A 15,974-nucleotide genomic window follows, 5' to 3' on the forward strand; every position below is an offset into this window, starting at 1 on the left:
CCAGTTAGGAATTGACGTCGCGGGGTTCAACTCGACTGGTTCGCCATGTCGAACCCGCGGATGCAATGGGTGACCCAGCGCATCGTGGAGACGTTCGAGCCCAACGTGGCGCCAGCCGAAGTGAACGAGTTTCTGGCGTCTGCAGATACGCGAAAGCTCTTCGACGAGCTGCTGAGCGGGAAAGACGCGTGCAAAGTGTTCGTGCACTTCCAGACGGGAGCTACTACAGCGGCAGTCGAGAACGGGGCGAACGGACAAGTCGCCAATGGCTCAAACGGAGACTCTGCAGCTAATAACAGTAGTAAACTTTGTGTCTCTTTGGGGAGTTCCATCCCGATTCGAGCGAAATGCTGCTTCTTTCTCAGAACGACAGCGGACGGGAAGCCCGTGGACACCCAGAAGGCCAGCGACAACTCCGTTTGTTTTGGTGAATTGGCGCCCAATATCTTACGCGACCTAGAGACGACCATCAGCTCGTTGTTTTCGCCGCTGCTGAAGGCGAAGGACGAGTGGGGGAAGGCAGATTCCGACCTGAAGAACGAGTTCATGACGGAGTCTGAGAAGTTCGCCAACGACCTCAAGGAGGCGCTCAATAGTATGGACAGTGGCCTGGAGCTGAGAAGACCCGACCGCAGTATCCTTGCGGAGACCGTGAGCAATGCAGGTCATGCTGTCAATGGTACGAGGGCGTTGCAGGCTTCCGACTCGCCCAAGTTGATCGCACACTACGAAGACGTGCTGAAGGAGTGGTGCGACGTCATTTCGACCTACTTGGAGACCAACACGACGAATGACGGCAAAGGGAACAATGACCAGACGATTGATGACGACGGTCCTATGGGAGAACTCGAGTACTGGCGGCGGAGAATGCAGCGCCTGACGAGTATCACCGAGCAGCTCAAGATGAACGAGTACAAGGACGTCTTCGCAGTGCTGAGCCGAACAACGAAAAGCGTCAGTGACGACATGAAGCAGCGCATCCAGACTCTGCTTCGGCGGTGGAAGCAGATTGACATCGGCATCACAGAGGCAGCCAACGAAGCCAAAGACAACGTCAAGTACCTGTTCACGCTCGAGAAGTTCATCATCCCGCTGTACAACGGCACACCCAGCTCCATCATCGATACGCTCCCGGCGCTGATGAACTCGATCAAGATGATCCACTCCATCGCGAGATACTACAATACTACCGAGCGGATGGCCAACTTGTTCACGAAGATCACCAACCAAATGATCACGAACTGCAAGCACTGCGTGACGGGGGGGGAGACCTACGAAGTCATGTGGGACAAAGACCCGGAAGAGCTCGTGCGGCACCTGGACTCGTGTCTCAAGTTGAACGAAGCCTACCAGCAGCAGTATCGTGTCACCAAAGACAAGCTATTTGCAACACCCAAGGGCAAGCAGTTCGAGTTCAACGAGATGAAGATCTTTGGGAAGTTCGACCTCTTCTGTCGGCGTGTTATGAAGCTGATCGACATGTTCACAACGATCCACCAGTTCTCGTCTCTGGGTCAGCACCGACTGGAGGGGATGGAGGACCTTATCGCCAAGTTTAATTCCATCATTCGCGAGTTCCAGTACCGCAATCACGACTTGCTCGACTACAAGAACAACCGCTTTGATCGCGACTACGTCGAGTTCAACGTGCGGATCTCCGACCTTGAGGGTTTGCTGCAGAAGTTCATCAACGATTCTTTCGAGAACATCACTTCGATCGAGCACTCTCTGAATCTGCTCCGCAAGTTTCAAACAATTCTACAGCGTGAGAACCTCAAGTCGGACTTGGACTCCAAGTTCAACGTCATTTTTCAGAACTATGGGTTGGAGCTGGAACATGTTCTCCAGCAGTACGAGAAGTACAAGCAGAACCCGCCATATCCACGCAATCTGCCGCCCGTAGCTGGTAATATTACGTGGTCTAGACACCTGCTGAAGCGGATTGAAGAGCCCATGAAGAAGTTCGAGTCCAACCAGAACGTTCTGGCTAGCAAAGATGCGAAGCGTATCATTCGCATGTACAACAAGGTGGCGCGGACGCTGGTGGCCTTCGAGTACATCTGGTACCAGGCATGGGTGCAGTACATCGACACAGCAAAGGCGGGACTGCAGGCCACGCTGATCATCCGCCACCCAGAGGACAACAAGTTGTACGTGAATTTCGACCCTGAAATCCTGCAGCTACTGCGTGAGGCCAAGTGTTTGGACCGCATGGGCATCGAAATCCCTGAAGCAGCGAAGATTGTTCTCCTGCAGGAGGACAAGTTCAAGAACTACTACAACGAGCTCCAGTATGCTCTGGCCGAGTACGATCGCATCGTGACGAAGGTGATCCCGGTCACTGCCATGCTCCTCCGGCCGCACTTTAACGACATGGAGTTCAAACTGCGCCCAGGGATGATCACGCTCACGTGGACAAGCATGAATATTGAGGCCTACCGCAACCACATCCACTCGGGGCTGCAGCACTTGGAGGAGCTGGTGACAAACATCAACGACATCATAGAGAATCGCATTGAGAAGAACATGCGCATTGTGTCCAAAACGATGCTGGTAGACTTGCCAGTAGACCAGTCCTTCTCTCTCGATGAGTTCGTGACCATGCAAGGCTTGAACATCAAGCGCGCTGGCTCGCTGCTCCAAGGCAAGAATGTCGAGATCGAGAACGCGGTGGAGGACTTGCTGAAGATCATCATGCAGTACCCGCTGGACTCGCACATTGAAGGTGTATCCAATGACGAGGCCATGAAGCTGAAGAAACACTACAACCACTTCATGTACCAAGCGCTGCTGCACTGCACGAAAAACTCCCTCAATACCATCAAAAAGCGGGTGGCCTCCCGTGCAACATCGACGATCTTCACCATTGAGCGTCCGTTCTTCGAGGTGGACGTGCAGCTCAGCGTACCAACCGTCCAGCTGCATCCGTCACTGGATGAGATCCAGCTGGCCATCAACAAAGCGGCACAGACCATTCTCAGTTGCTCGAAAGAGCTGCTAGACTGGGGGCAGAGTGACCTATCAGTGTCTTCGAGCGCAAACTCAAATGGTGTCGAGAGCAACGGTACCGGCCATCCCAACGCTGGCAAAATCACCTTCTTCGATCGCATTACGAAGGACATTGAGATTGTGCGTGTGGTACTGCTGCTCACTGGCAGCGTCCAGGGGCTACGAAACAATGTGACGGAGTACTTGGGATCTTTTAAGAAATACGAGTGGCTGTGGATGGAGCAGAAGGATGTCTCCTACGAGAACTTCTTAAAGAAGAACCCCGAGCTGCAGGACTTCGAGAAGAAGCTCAAGTCTTTTGTCGAGATCGACCAGGAGATCTCAAGTCTGAGTCCTATCCACAACATTGGCGCGCTCTCCTTGAACACACGCAACATCAAGCTGCAGCTTAAACATGAAAACTCCCAGTGGAAGCTAAAGTTCTCAGACAACCTGCACAACCAAGCCCGACGAAAGATGGAGTCGCTGACGGAGTATTTCCGCTCAACCATGGGCAAGCTGAACCGAAAGGTAGTCGACTTGGACTCGCTGCGCTTCGTGATGAACCTGTTGAAGGAAGTACGTGCCCGAGAGAGCGGTATCAACATGGAGATCAATCCAGTGTTGGATATGTACGAGATGCTAGAGTATTATCTTCCTGACGGGTTTATGGAGAAGGAAGAGATGGACCAGAAGTCCGTGCTGCGTAGCAATTGGCGGAAGCTGATCCACCACGCCGAAACCCGCACAGATGAGCTCAGCAAAACCCAGGCAGGTTTCAAGCGCGGCCTCCTTCGTGATATCAAGGAGCTGATTGTCGACGTAAAACACTTCCGAGAAGACTACCTGGCGAACGGACCCATGGTCATCGGAATCCCTCCGGTGGAAGCCGTCGAGAGGCTGAATCGCTACAAGGAGGAATACAAGATTCGTGAGCGCAAGCACGAGCTGTACCTGTCAGGAGAAGAGCTGTTCGCTCTCCCGAAGACGACGTATCCTGAATTGGAGATGACGAAGAAAGAGCTCCAGCTCCAGGACAAATTGTTTGGTCTGTACACTGACGTCCTCGGCACAATTGAAGAATGGAAGCAAATCCCGTGGCTGTCTGTCGCTGAGAGAGTGCAGTCAATGACCGAAAAGGTTGATGCGTTCTCCCTTCGCTGCAAGAAGATGCCTGGCAAGCTGCGCGAGTGGGAGGCGTACACGGACCTCAAGAAGATGATTGACGATTTCACGGACGTCCTGCCGCTGCTCCAAGAACTGAGCAAAGAGTCTATCAAGCCTCGGCATTGGGAAGCTGTTATGGCGACCACGAATACGCAGCTCGATGTTACTGCTCCCGACTTTAAGCTGCAGGCTCTCATGGACGCTAACATTGTTGACTTCAAGTCGGAGATCGAAGAGGTTACTGACGGCGCAGACAAGCAACTGAAGATCGAAATCCAGCTGGGCGAGATTTCTGCTCGCTGGGAGACTGAGGAATTCCAGTTCCAGGACTGGAAGAGCCGTAATGTGCCCATCTTGAAGGCCGTCGTGCCGGTTGTTGAGGAGCTGGAGGAGACGCAAATGAACCTGCAAACGATGCTGTCCATGCGGCATGTGATTCCATTCAAGGATATCGCACAGGGCAAACTCGAGCAGTTGTCGGATACTTCCGAGACACTGGAGCGGTGGATCAAGGTGCAAATGCTGTGGTGCTCGCTTGAATCTGTCTTCACCGGCGGAGATATCGCCAAGCAGATGCCCGTGGAGGCCAAGAAGTTCCAGAAAGTTGACAAGGACTGGGCAAAGATCATGGCAAAGTCGGAGGAACTCAAAAACGTGGTGGCGTGTTGTTCGAGCGAGTTGCTGAAATCGTGCCTGCCGACGATGTACTCGGAGCTCGAGAAGTGCCAGAAGAGCCTCGAGGGGTATCTGGAGCAGAAGCGTAACAAGTTCCCGCGGTTCTACTTCGTGTCGAATCCTGGTCTGTTGATGATCTTGTCCCAGGGCAGTGATCCTTTGAGTATGAACGAGCACTACGAGAAAGTGTTTGATTCGGTCGAGAGGGTCTATCACGACAAGAAGAACAAGACACTGATCCACACGATGGTGTCAGGCGTGGAGGAGGTGCGCTTCTCGCAGATTGTGAAAGCGCAGGGTAATATCGAGGACTGGCTGGCCACGTTGCTGCGAGGGATGCAGATCACCATGAAAGACATTTGCCGGCAAAGCGCAATCGACATCGGCGTTGTTGGCAACGACTTGAAGCGTCTGCGTGAGTTTGTGGATCGGTACGTGTCGCAGTTCGCGCTGCTAGGCATCCAAATGATGTGGACGACGGACATCCAGACGGCACTTGAGCAGTGTCGCGCAAAGAAGAACATCATGAAGGACACTAGCACAAAGCAAGCCATGGTGCTGACGGAGCTTTCCAACTGGTGTCTGGGGGATCTTGGCTCAAAGGAGAACCGTATCAAAATCGAGACGCTCGTGACAATCCACGTGCACCAGCGTGACGTGATGACAGACCTCGCCACGCTGTACAAGCAGAAGAAAATCTCGGACCCGAACGACTTCGAGTGGCTGAAGCAGGCGCGGTTCTACTGGAGACCTGGTAATGCCGACGAGTTCAACGCTGATGGCGCCTGTGTGATTTCCATCACGGACGTTGACTTCAACTACCAGTTTGAGTATTTGGGCTCGAAGGAGCGCTTGGTCGTGACTCCTCTTACCGATCGCTGCTATATCACGCTAGCTCAGGCGCTGGGTATGTACTTCGGAGGTGCACCCGCTGGTCCTGCAGGAACGGGCAAGACGGAGACAGTGAAGGATCTTGGTCGAACGCTTGGTATCTACGTCGTGGTGACCAATTGTACGGACCAGCAGAAGTATACCGACTGTGCCAAGATCTTCAAGGGGCTGTGTCAGGGTGGTCTGTGGGGCTGCTTCGACGAGTTTAACCGTATTCAACTTCCCGTGCTGTCTGTGGTGGCCCAGCAGGTGCTTGCCATTCAGAACGCTAAGAAGACCGGCACAAAGTACTTCCAGTTCCCAGGGGACCCTCAGAACATTCTGCTCACTCAGGTCTGCGGCTACTTCATCACGATGAATCCAGGTTACGCTGGGCGACAGGAGCTCCCTGAAAACCTGAAGGCCTTGTTCCGAGGGGTGGCTATGATGGTGCCCGACTTTGAGATTATCATGAAGGTGAAGCTCTGTTCTGTCGGGTACTCGGAGTACCAAGATCTTGCGAAGAAGTTCTTCATCCTGTACAACACTTGTAAGGAGCAGTTATCCGCGCAGAAGCACTACGATTGGGGGCTACGAAATATCCTTGCCGTGCTGCGAAGTGCTGGTAAGATTAAGCGCGACAACCGAAACGATTTGGAATCCAAGCTGCTGTACCAAACGCTACGTGACATGAACCTGTCGAAGCTCGTCGCTCAAGACGTGCCGCTCTTCTTGTCACTACTCGCAGATTTGTTCCCGACTGTCCAATTCCCTCCCAAGGGATCGTATCCCGAGCTTACGGTGGCTTTACAGGCTGAAATCGAGAAGCAGGGGATTGTGGACCACCCCGGTTGGTTCAACAAGGTCATCCAGCTGTACGAAACCCAGCTTGTGCGTCACGGTATCATGCTTGTCGGACCCACAGGCGGCGGCAAGACAAAGATTTTCGACGTTCTGATGCAGGCTCTTACACTTACGACCAACATCGTGCACAAGCAGTCAAAGCTCAATCCTAAGGCAATTCGTGCCGCGGAAATGTACGGAGAAGTGGATCCGATGTCTGGCGAGTGGACGACGGGTGTGTTTGCGGCGATGTGGGCCAAATACAACAACAAAGCCAACAAATTCATCATGTGGATGACGTGCGATGGCCCCGTGGATGCTATTTGGATCGAAGATCTGAATACCGTGCTCGACGACAACAAGATTTTGACTCTAGCCAACGGCGACCGCATGCCCATGACAGATAATGTGAAACTCATGTTTGAGGTCGAGACGCTGGTTAATGCTAGTCCAGCTACGGTGTCCCGGGCAGGTATCGTTTTCATTAGTGACACGGACCTTGACTGGGCTCCTGTTGTCGAGGCTTGGATCCGCAAACGTCCGCAGACGCATCAGCAGATTCTTCGTGATCTGTTCATGAAGTACATGGGCGAGAACAACCCGATCAACCCTGGTCACTGCTTCGACTACTTGAACCGCAACACGAACGGAGTCATGACAGTGTCTCGCATTGGCCAGGCGTCTCGGCTGTATAACTTAATGACAGGGCTGCTTCTTGGTGATCACGGCACCACTTTGTCAGAAGACCCCGCCAAAATGGCCATTCAGCTGGAAAAGCTGTACCTGTACTGCATCTGCTGGTCTCTTGGCTCCATCTTAGAGCAGGAAGACCGTGTTAAATTTGACGAGTGGCTTCGGCAGTACGACGACAACGCGCTTCTTCCCAAATGCGAGCCTGGACAAACGGTGTACGAGTACTTCGTTGACCCACAGACCTGGGACTGGAAAGTGTGGCGGCCGGCCAAGTGGGAGTATCCCAAGGGCTCCAAGCAGCTGGATTTCTCCAACTTGCTGGTGCCTACCATGGATTCAGTCCGCACACTATATCTCATCGAGAACCTGCACAAACAACGGAAGCCTGTGCTGATGGTGGGTGGCCCTGGTACTGCCAAGACGTCATCGGCGCTGATGTTTTTCAACGATCTCAGCCCAGACATCATGATGATCAAGCGCGTCAACTTCTCAAGTGCCACGACGCCCTTTATGTTCCAAAATGCCGTCGAGAGTGAGCTGGACAAGCGCGGTGGTAAAAGCTTCGGTCCTCCAGGAGGAAAGAAGATGACGGTCTTCCTGGACGACCTCAGCATGCCGCTTGTAAATGCTTGGGGCGACCAGCCTACCCTGGAAATTGTGCGAATGATCATTGAGTTAAGTGGATTCTGCTTCCTTTCGAAAGACCGACGAGGCGATTTCAAGGTGTGTGAGGATCTGCAGTACGTGGGGGCTATGGGCCACCCAGGAGGAGGTCGTAATGACATTCCCAACCGACTCAAGCGGCAGTTCTACTTGTTCAACTTGATTCTGCCGTCGCTGACGTCTATCGATGATATCTACGGACAAATGCTAGCTGGGCGGTTCGACCAAGAAACGTACAGTAAGGACACCCTCTCCGTCGTGAACAAGCTCACGCGCGCTACGATTGACTTGTGGAACTTCATGAAGGCCAAGCTTCTGCCGACCCCAGCAAAGTTCCACTACATTTTCAACATGCGCGAGCTAAGTCGAGTGTTCCAAGGTATCTTATTGACTCCACCCGAAACGTTCACGAGTGGCGGTGGCTTCCGCGTTTCCCAAGGAAAACTCGCAAAGATGGAGCCCGGACAGGTTGTTTTACTAACGTGGAAGCACGAGTGTGCTCGCGTGTTCTGTGATAAGCTCACAAACCACAAGGACAAGGACATATTCAACACGTACATGAAGGAGCTCATCAAAAACCACTACGGAGATAGCTTGGAGGAGTTCTGTCGACAGCAGTACAGTATGGTTAACTTCCTTCGCGATCCGGAAGAGGATGAAGAAGGAGCTGTCGCCGATGCCGCTCTTAAAATCTATGAGCCCGGTGGCACAGTTGCAGAGGTGCGTGCGCGCGTGTTAGAGTTCCTGGACAAGTACAACACCGACTACCCTCAGCGCCAGATGCGCCTTGTGCTCTTTGACGATGCGCTGGACCATTTACTGCGCATTTCTCGCTTGCTGGAGATGCCGCGAGGCTCAGCGTTGCTGGTTGGCGTCGGCGGTTCCGGAAAGCAATCGCTCACGCGTTTGGCAGCGTATATGGCCGGATCAACCATCTTCCAGATTGTTCTTACGAAGACGTACAACACAAACTCGTTCATGGAAGATATCCGTACGCTGTACAAGTCTGCAGGCCATCTTCGAAAGTCCACGACCTTCCTCTTCACGGACGCAGAGATCAAGAACGAGATTTTCTTGGAGTTAATCAATTCCATCCTCATGACTGGCGAGGTGGCGGGTCTGTTTGCCAAGGACGAGATGATGGCGATGACAGCTGATCTTCGCAACTCGTTCGTGAAGGAGCGGCCAGGCCAGGCAGAAAACCAAACCAATCTCAAGCAGTACTTCACCGACTGCGTGCGCGACAATCTCCACGTGGTGTTGTGTATGTCGCCGCTGAACGCCAAGTTTGCGGACCGTGCACGAAAGTTCCCTGGATTGATTAGTGGGCCCACGATCGACTGGTTCCTGCCGTGGCCTGAAGATGCGCTTATCGCTGTGTCCAAGGGCTTCATTCAGGACTATCCCATGGAGTGTGACCCAACGACTAAGCAAGCTCTGATGACCCACATGGGTATGGTCCATCGCATCGTGACCGACCTGTGTGAGGAGTACTTCCAGAAGATGCGGCGTCGCGTCTACCAAACGCCGAAGTCGTATCTGAGTTTCATTGAGTCGTACAAGAAGATGTACAACGTGAAGCTGGACGAGATCAAGGTGAAGGAGCAGCGCGTGAATTTGGGGCTGAAGAAGCTCATTCAAGGTGCTGAGGATGTGCGAGCGATGTCTATCGTGCTTGCAGACGAACAGGTCAAGTTAGAGAAAGCCACAGAGGAGACCAACACTATGCTGCAGTCTTTGCAGGTTTCGTCAGCAGAGGCACACAAGGAAGGAGACCAAGTGGCCCAGATTAAGGCAAAGTGTGAGGAAGATGCAGCGCGTATTTCTGCGGAAAAGGAGCTGTGTGAGCACGATCTGGCCAAGGCAAAGCCGTTCGTGGAGGAAGCTGAGACGGCTATTGACTCGATCAAACCAGCACATATCGGTGAAATCAAAAAGCTGGCAAAGCCTGCCGATATCATCCGCCTGGTGTTCGACGGCGTGCTGATCCTGTTCAAATTGCCACTGATCCCGGTCAAGCAGGTCAAGTTGAACGTGGCCAAGCAAGAGATTGATTTCTTCGAGACGTCCTTCTCGCCGTACGCCCAATCGATGATGAGCGACTCCAACTTCCTCAAGAACGTGCAGAGCTTCGGTGCGGTGGGTAAGGACATGATCAATGAGGAGACTATCGAGCTCTTGACTCCGTACATGGAGCTCGAGGGATTCCAGCCGAGTGTGGCAAAGAACGCTTCGCTTGCAGCTGAAGGGCTGTGCACGTGGGTGCGTGCTATGAAATTCTACCACGAAGCCTCCAAGGTGGTCAAGCCCAAGCTGGAAGCTCTTTCCATTGCAGAAGGGCAGATGGAGGCTGCTAACAAGGCTCTGAATGCTGCTGAGAGCCGACTTTCAAAGTGCAAAGAGCGGCTGAACGAGCTACAGCAAATGTTCGAGGCGCAAATGGCCGAGAAGAAGCGCATCGAGGACGGTGCGAACGCGCTGGCTCGGAAGATGCAGCAAGCGTCCGACCTTATCAATGGTCTGGCAGGCGAGCGCGTGCGTTGGACTGATGACTCGAATAACTTCGCAGACCTCAAGAGGAGACTTGTGGGCGATTGCGCTGTCGCGTGCGCTTTCGTGTCGTACTGCGGCCCGTTCAACCAGGACTTCCGCACCTACATGGTGCAGAATAAGTTTGTCCCTGACTGTGAGACGCGGAATGTTCCCGTGACGGTGGACATCGATGTGATCACCTTCCTCGTGGATATTGGCACTGTGGGTGACTGGAACATGCAGGGATTGCCTACGGACTCCTTGTCGATTCAAAACGGTATCATGGTCACGCGCTCGTCGCGTTACCCGCTGCTCGTCGATCCGCAGGGCCAAGCGCTTTCGTGGATCAAGAACAAAGAGTCTGAGCGTGTGCCAAGCTATGGTACGACGTCACTGAACCACCCCAAGTTAAAGGACCAGCTCGAGTTCTGCATGGGCGAAGGCAAAGCACTGATTGTCGCGGGTGTTGAGGAGGACATCGATCCGATGCTGGACCCCGTCCTGGAGAGGCAGATCATTGTCAAGGGAAAGAGTATGTCGATCAATGTATCCGACAAGAACATGGAGTTCAACCCGGCGTTCTCCATGTACTTCATCACGCGCCTGCCCAACCCTCACTTTGGGCCGGAGCTGCAAGCCAAGACGACGGTGATCGACTTCACCGTCACCATTAAGGGTCTGGAAGAGCAGCTACTAGGACGCGTGATTGGCAAGGAGCAGAAGGCGCTCGAAGAGCAGCTTGCTCAAGTTCTAGAGGACGTGAACATGAACACAAAGTCGCTGCTAGCACTGGACGCGTCCTTGCTAGAACGACTGACCTCGAACACTGGTAACTTGCTGGAAGACGAAGAACTGATTGGGGTGCTAGCAAACACGAAGGAGAAAGCTGCCGAGGTGAAAGACAAGCTGATCGCAGCAGCTGACACTCGAAAGTCGATCAACGAAAAGCGGGAGCAATTCCGTCCTGTGGCAACGCGCGGTTCCGTGCTCTACTTCTCGGTGGTGGAGACGTCGCTTATTAACTGCATGTACCAGACGTCGTTGAACCAATTCCTTGCGTTGTTCATGAAGTCTATGGATGTTGCTGAGAAGGCCGCCCTGGCCTCCAAGCGTGTGGCGAATATCATTGAAACGATGACGTACATTTCCTACCGATACATCAACCGCGGTCTCTATGAGCGCGACAAGCTAACGTTTGTGCTGCTGCTCACGTTGAAGATCCTCGTCACGGATAGTCTGCTGACCCGTGAAGAAGTGACGCTGCTCATTCGTGGCGGTGCCGCCCTCGACATCAACTCGGTGAGACGCAAACCGTTCTCCTGGATCTCGAATGAAGCCTGGCTGAACGTGATCGAGCTCTCTCAAAGCTGCAAGTTCTTCACGAATCTGCCGCACGAAATGGCTTCGAACGAAGGGATGTGGCGGCGATGGTACGAGGACAATGAGCCGGAAACGGTGGTGATCCCGGACTACGAGGCTCGACTCGCGGAGAACGAGGCCATCGGGCCATACTACAAGCTATTGCTCGTGCGTTCACTGCGGATGGATCGGACGATTCTTACGACCAAGGAGTTCATTAGGAACACGCAGCAGATGGGCCCACGATACGTGGAGCCTGTGACGGACACGATCGAGAGCATTTTCGCCGAGATGAAGGCGGAGACGCCTGTGATTTTCCTACTGTCTATCGGCGCTGACCCTACAGAAAGCATCGAGATGCTTGCACGCAAGCAGAAGAACCCGTCGCCCGCCGTCGTGTCCATGGGCGAAGGTCAGGAGCCTGTGGCTTTGAAAGCCATCAACGCTGCCGTCGTGAATGGCACGTGGGTGCTCCTGCAGAATTGCGAACTCGGCTTGGAACTCATGGAGCAGATGGAGGATATCATGCTGAAGCTCACCGAGACGATGGATCCGGGCTTCCGACTCTTCCTCACAGCACTGCCAAACGACCAGTTCCCGCTAGGATTGCTGCAGATGTCCACGAAGGTGACGAACGAACCTCCCCAGGGTCTGCGTGCTGGTTTGCTGCGCTCGTACACGGTGATGGTCGACCAGGAAAAGCTGGAGCGAGTCGAGACGTCTCAGTGGAGGCAGCTACTGTTTAACTTGTGCTTCTTGCACTCGGTGGTCATTGAGCGCAAGAAGTTTGGTCCGCTGGGCTGGGGTATTCCGTACGAGTACAACAATGGGGACCTGTCAGCTTGTACCATTTTCCTCGAGAAGCACCTGTATAACGGACCCATTTCGTGGCCGACACTGCAGTACATGGTCGCTGAGGTTCAGTACGGCGGCAAGATCACGGACAACATGGATCGGCGGTTGTTCAACTTCTATGCGGAGTGGTGCCTCACGCCGGACGTGTGCTCGGCGACGTTTAGCTACAACCCGGCAGAGCCCATTTTCCGCCTGCCGAACGACTTTAACTACCGCATTCCTGTTGCAGACAACATCGACGACTATCGGCACTTTTGCCACACGCTGCCTGAGATCGACTCGCCCGAGATCTTCGGACTGCACCCGAACGCCGACCTCACGTACCGAGTGAAGGAGGTGAATCTGCTGCTCACGACGCTCGGCGACACGCAGCCGAAGGGAGGAGGCGGTGCATCGGGTGTCTCTCGCGAGGACGTGGTCTGCGACAAGGCCAAGGAGCTGCTTGACCGACTGCCGGAAGACTACAACGAGGACGACTACAAGGCCAAGATCAACAAACTGGGCGGACTCACCATTCCGCTCAACATCTTCCTGTTCCAGGAGATCCAGCGCCTGCAGCGCGTGATCGCCAAGGTGCGGTCCATGTTGCAGTCGCTGCAGATGGCCATCCGCGGCGAAGTGGTCATGACGGAGGAGCTCAGCTGGACACTGGACGCCATCTTCGACGCCAAGGTGCCGCCTTCGTGGCTGCGCACGTCCGTGGGCGACGAGTTCTCGTGGATTCTGCCCACCCTCGGTCTCTGGTTCTCGTCGCTGATCTCGCGTGACGAGCAGAATCGCACGTGGCTCAACACGCGCCGCCCCAACTCGTTCTGGCTCACGGGCTTCTTCAACCCGCAGGGCATGCTCACGGCCATGAAGCAGGAGGTGACGCGCAAGCACTCGAAGACGGACAAGTGGGCGCTCGACGACGTGGTCTACCACACGGAAGTTACGTCCTTCGAGCGCGCCGAGCAGGTGCGAGCCCCTCCGGGCGAAGGCGTCTACATCTACGGCCTCTTCATGGACGGCGCCACGTGGAGCAAGGCCGACGGCACCATCGTCGAGTCGGAGCCCAAGAAGCTCTTCACGTCGCTCCCCGTGCTGCACGTCAACAGCATGTCCAAGGACCTGGAGGCCAAGTCGCGCAAGGAGCTCTACGGCTCGGTGGGCCCCTTCGAGTGTCCCTGCTACAAGTACGCGACCCGCACGGACCGCTACTTCGTCTTCATGGTGACCATGAAGTGTCCTCCTGGGCGCCCACCTCGTCACTGGGGGTTACGTGGCGTCTGTCTCCTCTGCAACACCGAGTAACCTGCGTTAAAAACAACATGTATACTTATCTAAGTCTTAAGCCTCAATGTCCATCTTGTTGCCCCTCTTCTTAGCAGCGGCTGCGGTCGTCTTCTGCAGTAGCTCGTGGTTGGCCTGCACCACCGTGTTCTGTAGATGGGCCTGGATGGCCGCGAACGGGTCGCTCTGGAAGCTCGCGTGGGTCTGCACAGCCTTAAGCTGGCCCAGCTCGCGCACCGCGAGCTTCTGGCGCTGGCGGCCACTCAGCGGCTTCTTCTTGTCCGTCGTCTTCTTCTTCTTCTTGAGGTCCTCGTCAGCCTGGAACAGTGAGCTCTGCAGCGCGTCCAGCTCGGCGAACACGCCGCTCTCGGCTGCCTTGGCCTGGCTCGCCTGGTCCTGTGCCACGCGCGACACGATCCCCATCTTGCGCATGAAGGCGGCGCGGCGCTTGAGACGCTTGCGCTGGCCGCGGCTCAGACTCTGCGCGTCCTGCGGCTCGTCCTCGTCCAGTGGTGCGGCATCGGCGTCGGCGTCGGCTTCGGCGTCTTCGCCGAACGTGGCGGCGACGGCTGCGGCGCCCAGTGCGTCCTCGGGTTTCGCGGTCTCCTGCTGGTTAGACGCGGCCTTCGAGTGCGCGGCTACACCGTGCGCACGCGCCTTTTTCCGCTGCTGGCGAGCCATGAGGACGGGGAGTCTGTGATACTGTGGATGGAGAGCTGGATGCGCGCGACCGGAGCAGTCCCAAAGCAAGCTGGAAGTGCTGGTTGTGCACGTCCAGTAATGCGATCGTACTTAATGTTGGGCTTAGCCATTTTTTGGTAAAAAGGACAGGTTTTGCAGTGGACATTTGTGGACAAAGCGTATTGATTGGTCTAGTTACTGTTTGGCAAAGGGTCCTTTTTGGTGGCTACTTAGCGGAAGGTGGCGCCCAGGGTACTTTTTTACTTTTCGGTGAAGACGCACTGCTTCCAGCGCTGCTAGTACTCGTCACCAACCTGCTGGCCCACCACCATCGGCATGCGCATCCGGTACATCTTCAAGTGAAAGTCTCGAGCCACTCCCGCGCGACGGACACTCGCGCGTAGACGCCAGGGTACCCGACGCGTCCACACCCGTTGCCCCAGCTCACGACGCCAACGAGCACGTCTTCAGCCGGTTGCTCCAGGATGAGTGGGCCGCCGGAGTCGCCTTGGCACGAGTCCATGTCGAGCTCTCCGCCGGCGCACAGCATCGTGGCGTCCACGTCGAGGACCTTGGCACACGCGGTGTTGTTGACGAGAAGCACGTCGACGCGCAGCAGCTCGCTGGATTGAACGCCGCCCTGAGTGGTTGCACCCCAGCCCATGACCGTCGCGTTACCACCAGCAGCGACGTCCGAGTCGTCGGCTTTGGCGAGTGCAACGGGCGGGAAGGAGCTGGCCGTCTCCAGCTCAAGCACCAAAAAGTCGTACGAGTTGGTCTCGGTCGCGTACTTCGGGTGGCGCGTCTTCTTGACGACCTTGATCTGCTCGCCGTCTTCAGTGCCGCTCAAGAAGTGCGTACCGACCGACACGTACTGGATGTCCCCAGCCATGCAGTGGGCCGCAGTGAGCACGTGCGTCGGCGTGATGAGGGAGCCGCCGCAAAAGTCCGTGCCGTTGACCGTCGGGCGCACACCGGTGGTGTACGTCTTGGTCCCGGGAGGCACAATGCCTCCACCAAGGATGAGAGGCTCGATAGGATCCGTCGACTGCTTATTGGGCAGGAACTGCGCGATGTATTCCTGGTAGTTGAGCTTGGTCGGGAGGTTGTCGCCGTCGAACTCCGCCTGACCATCGACGTTGGCCGCGAGGGTGGCCGCGATGGCAGTGAGGCGAACAAGTCCAGCAACGGACATGCTTGTGGTAGGTTGAAGACTCTGGCTGGAGGGTAGTCGAGGCGAAGTAACTTGGAGAATGAGGACGCTGCTTTCGAGTGCCAGCTCCTAGTTCGAAGCAACTTCAGCCAACCGCTTGGCAACCAGATCACCAACGATAGCGATCAAGTTCACGGTGGACAGAAACCTTCATGGTTCATTG

At 55.1% G+C, this 15,974-nt stretch overlaps 3 protein-coding genes across 3 annotated transcripts; 1 reads left to right on the forward strand and 2 right to left on the reverse strand.

Annotated features, from left to right (window-relative positions):
* Window positions 1-45: 45 nt before the first annotated feature.
* On the forward strand, window positions 46-13,938 carry KRP23_9161 (Dynein gamma chain, flagellar outer arm; the record flags this gene model as incomplete). Its single annotated transcript, XM_067894687.1, has 1 exon — window positions 46-13,938. The coding sequence occupies one exon, from the start codon at window positions 46-48 to the stop codon at window positions 13,936-13,938; it is 13,893 nt and encodes a 4,630-aa protein (XP_067742338.1).
* A 36-nt stretch (window positions 13,939-13,974) lies between these two features.
* KRP23_9162 (putative ribosome biogenesis protein slx9-like) lies at window positions 13,975-14,598 on the reverse strand (the record flags this gene model as incomplete). The annotated part of the gene is made up of 1 exon (XM_067894688.1): window positions 13,975-14,598. The coding sequence occupies one exon, from the start codon at window positions 14,596-14,598 to the stop codon at window positions 13,975-13,977; it is 624 nt and encodes a 207-aa protein (XP_067742339.1).
* Window positions 14,599-14,953: 355 nt separating this feature from the next.
* KRP23_9163 (Glucanase inhibitor protein 3) lies at window positions 14,954-15,793 on the reverse strand (the record flags this gene model as incomplete). Its single annotated transcript, XM_067894689.1, has 1 exon — window positions 14,954-15,793. One exon carries the CDS (start codon window positions 15,791-15,793, stop codon window positions 14,954-14,956), a length of 840 nt encoding a protein of 279 aa, XP_067742340.1.
* Window positions 15,794-15,974: the final 181 nt, after the last annotated feature.

The sequence above is a fragment of the Phytophthora ramorum genome (assembly GCF_020800215.1).
Source record: "Phytophthora ramorum isolate Pr-102 chromosome Unknown Phyram_PR-102_s0008, whole genome shotgun sequence".
Classification (NCBI taxonomy): Eukaryota; Oomycota; class Peronosporomycetes; order Peronosporales; family Peronosporaceae; genus Phytophthora; species Phytophthora ramorum.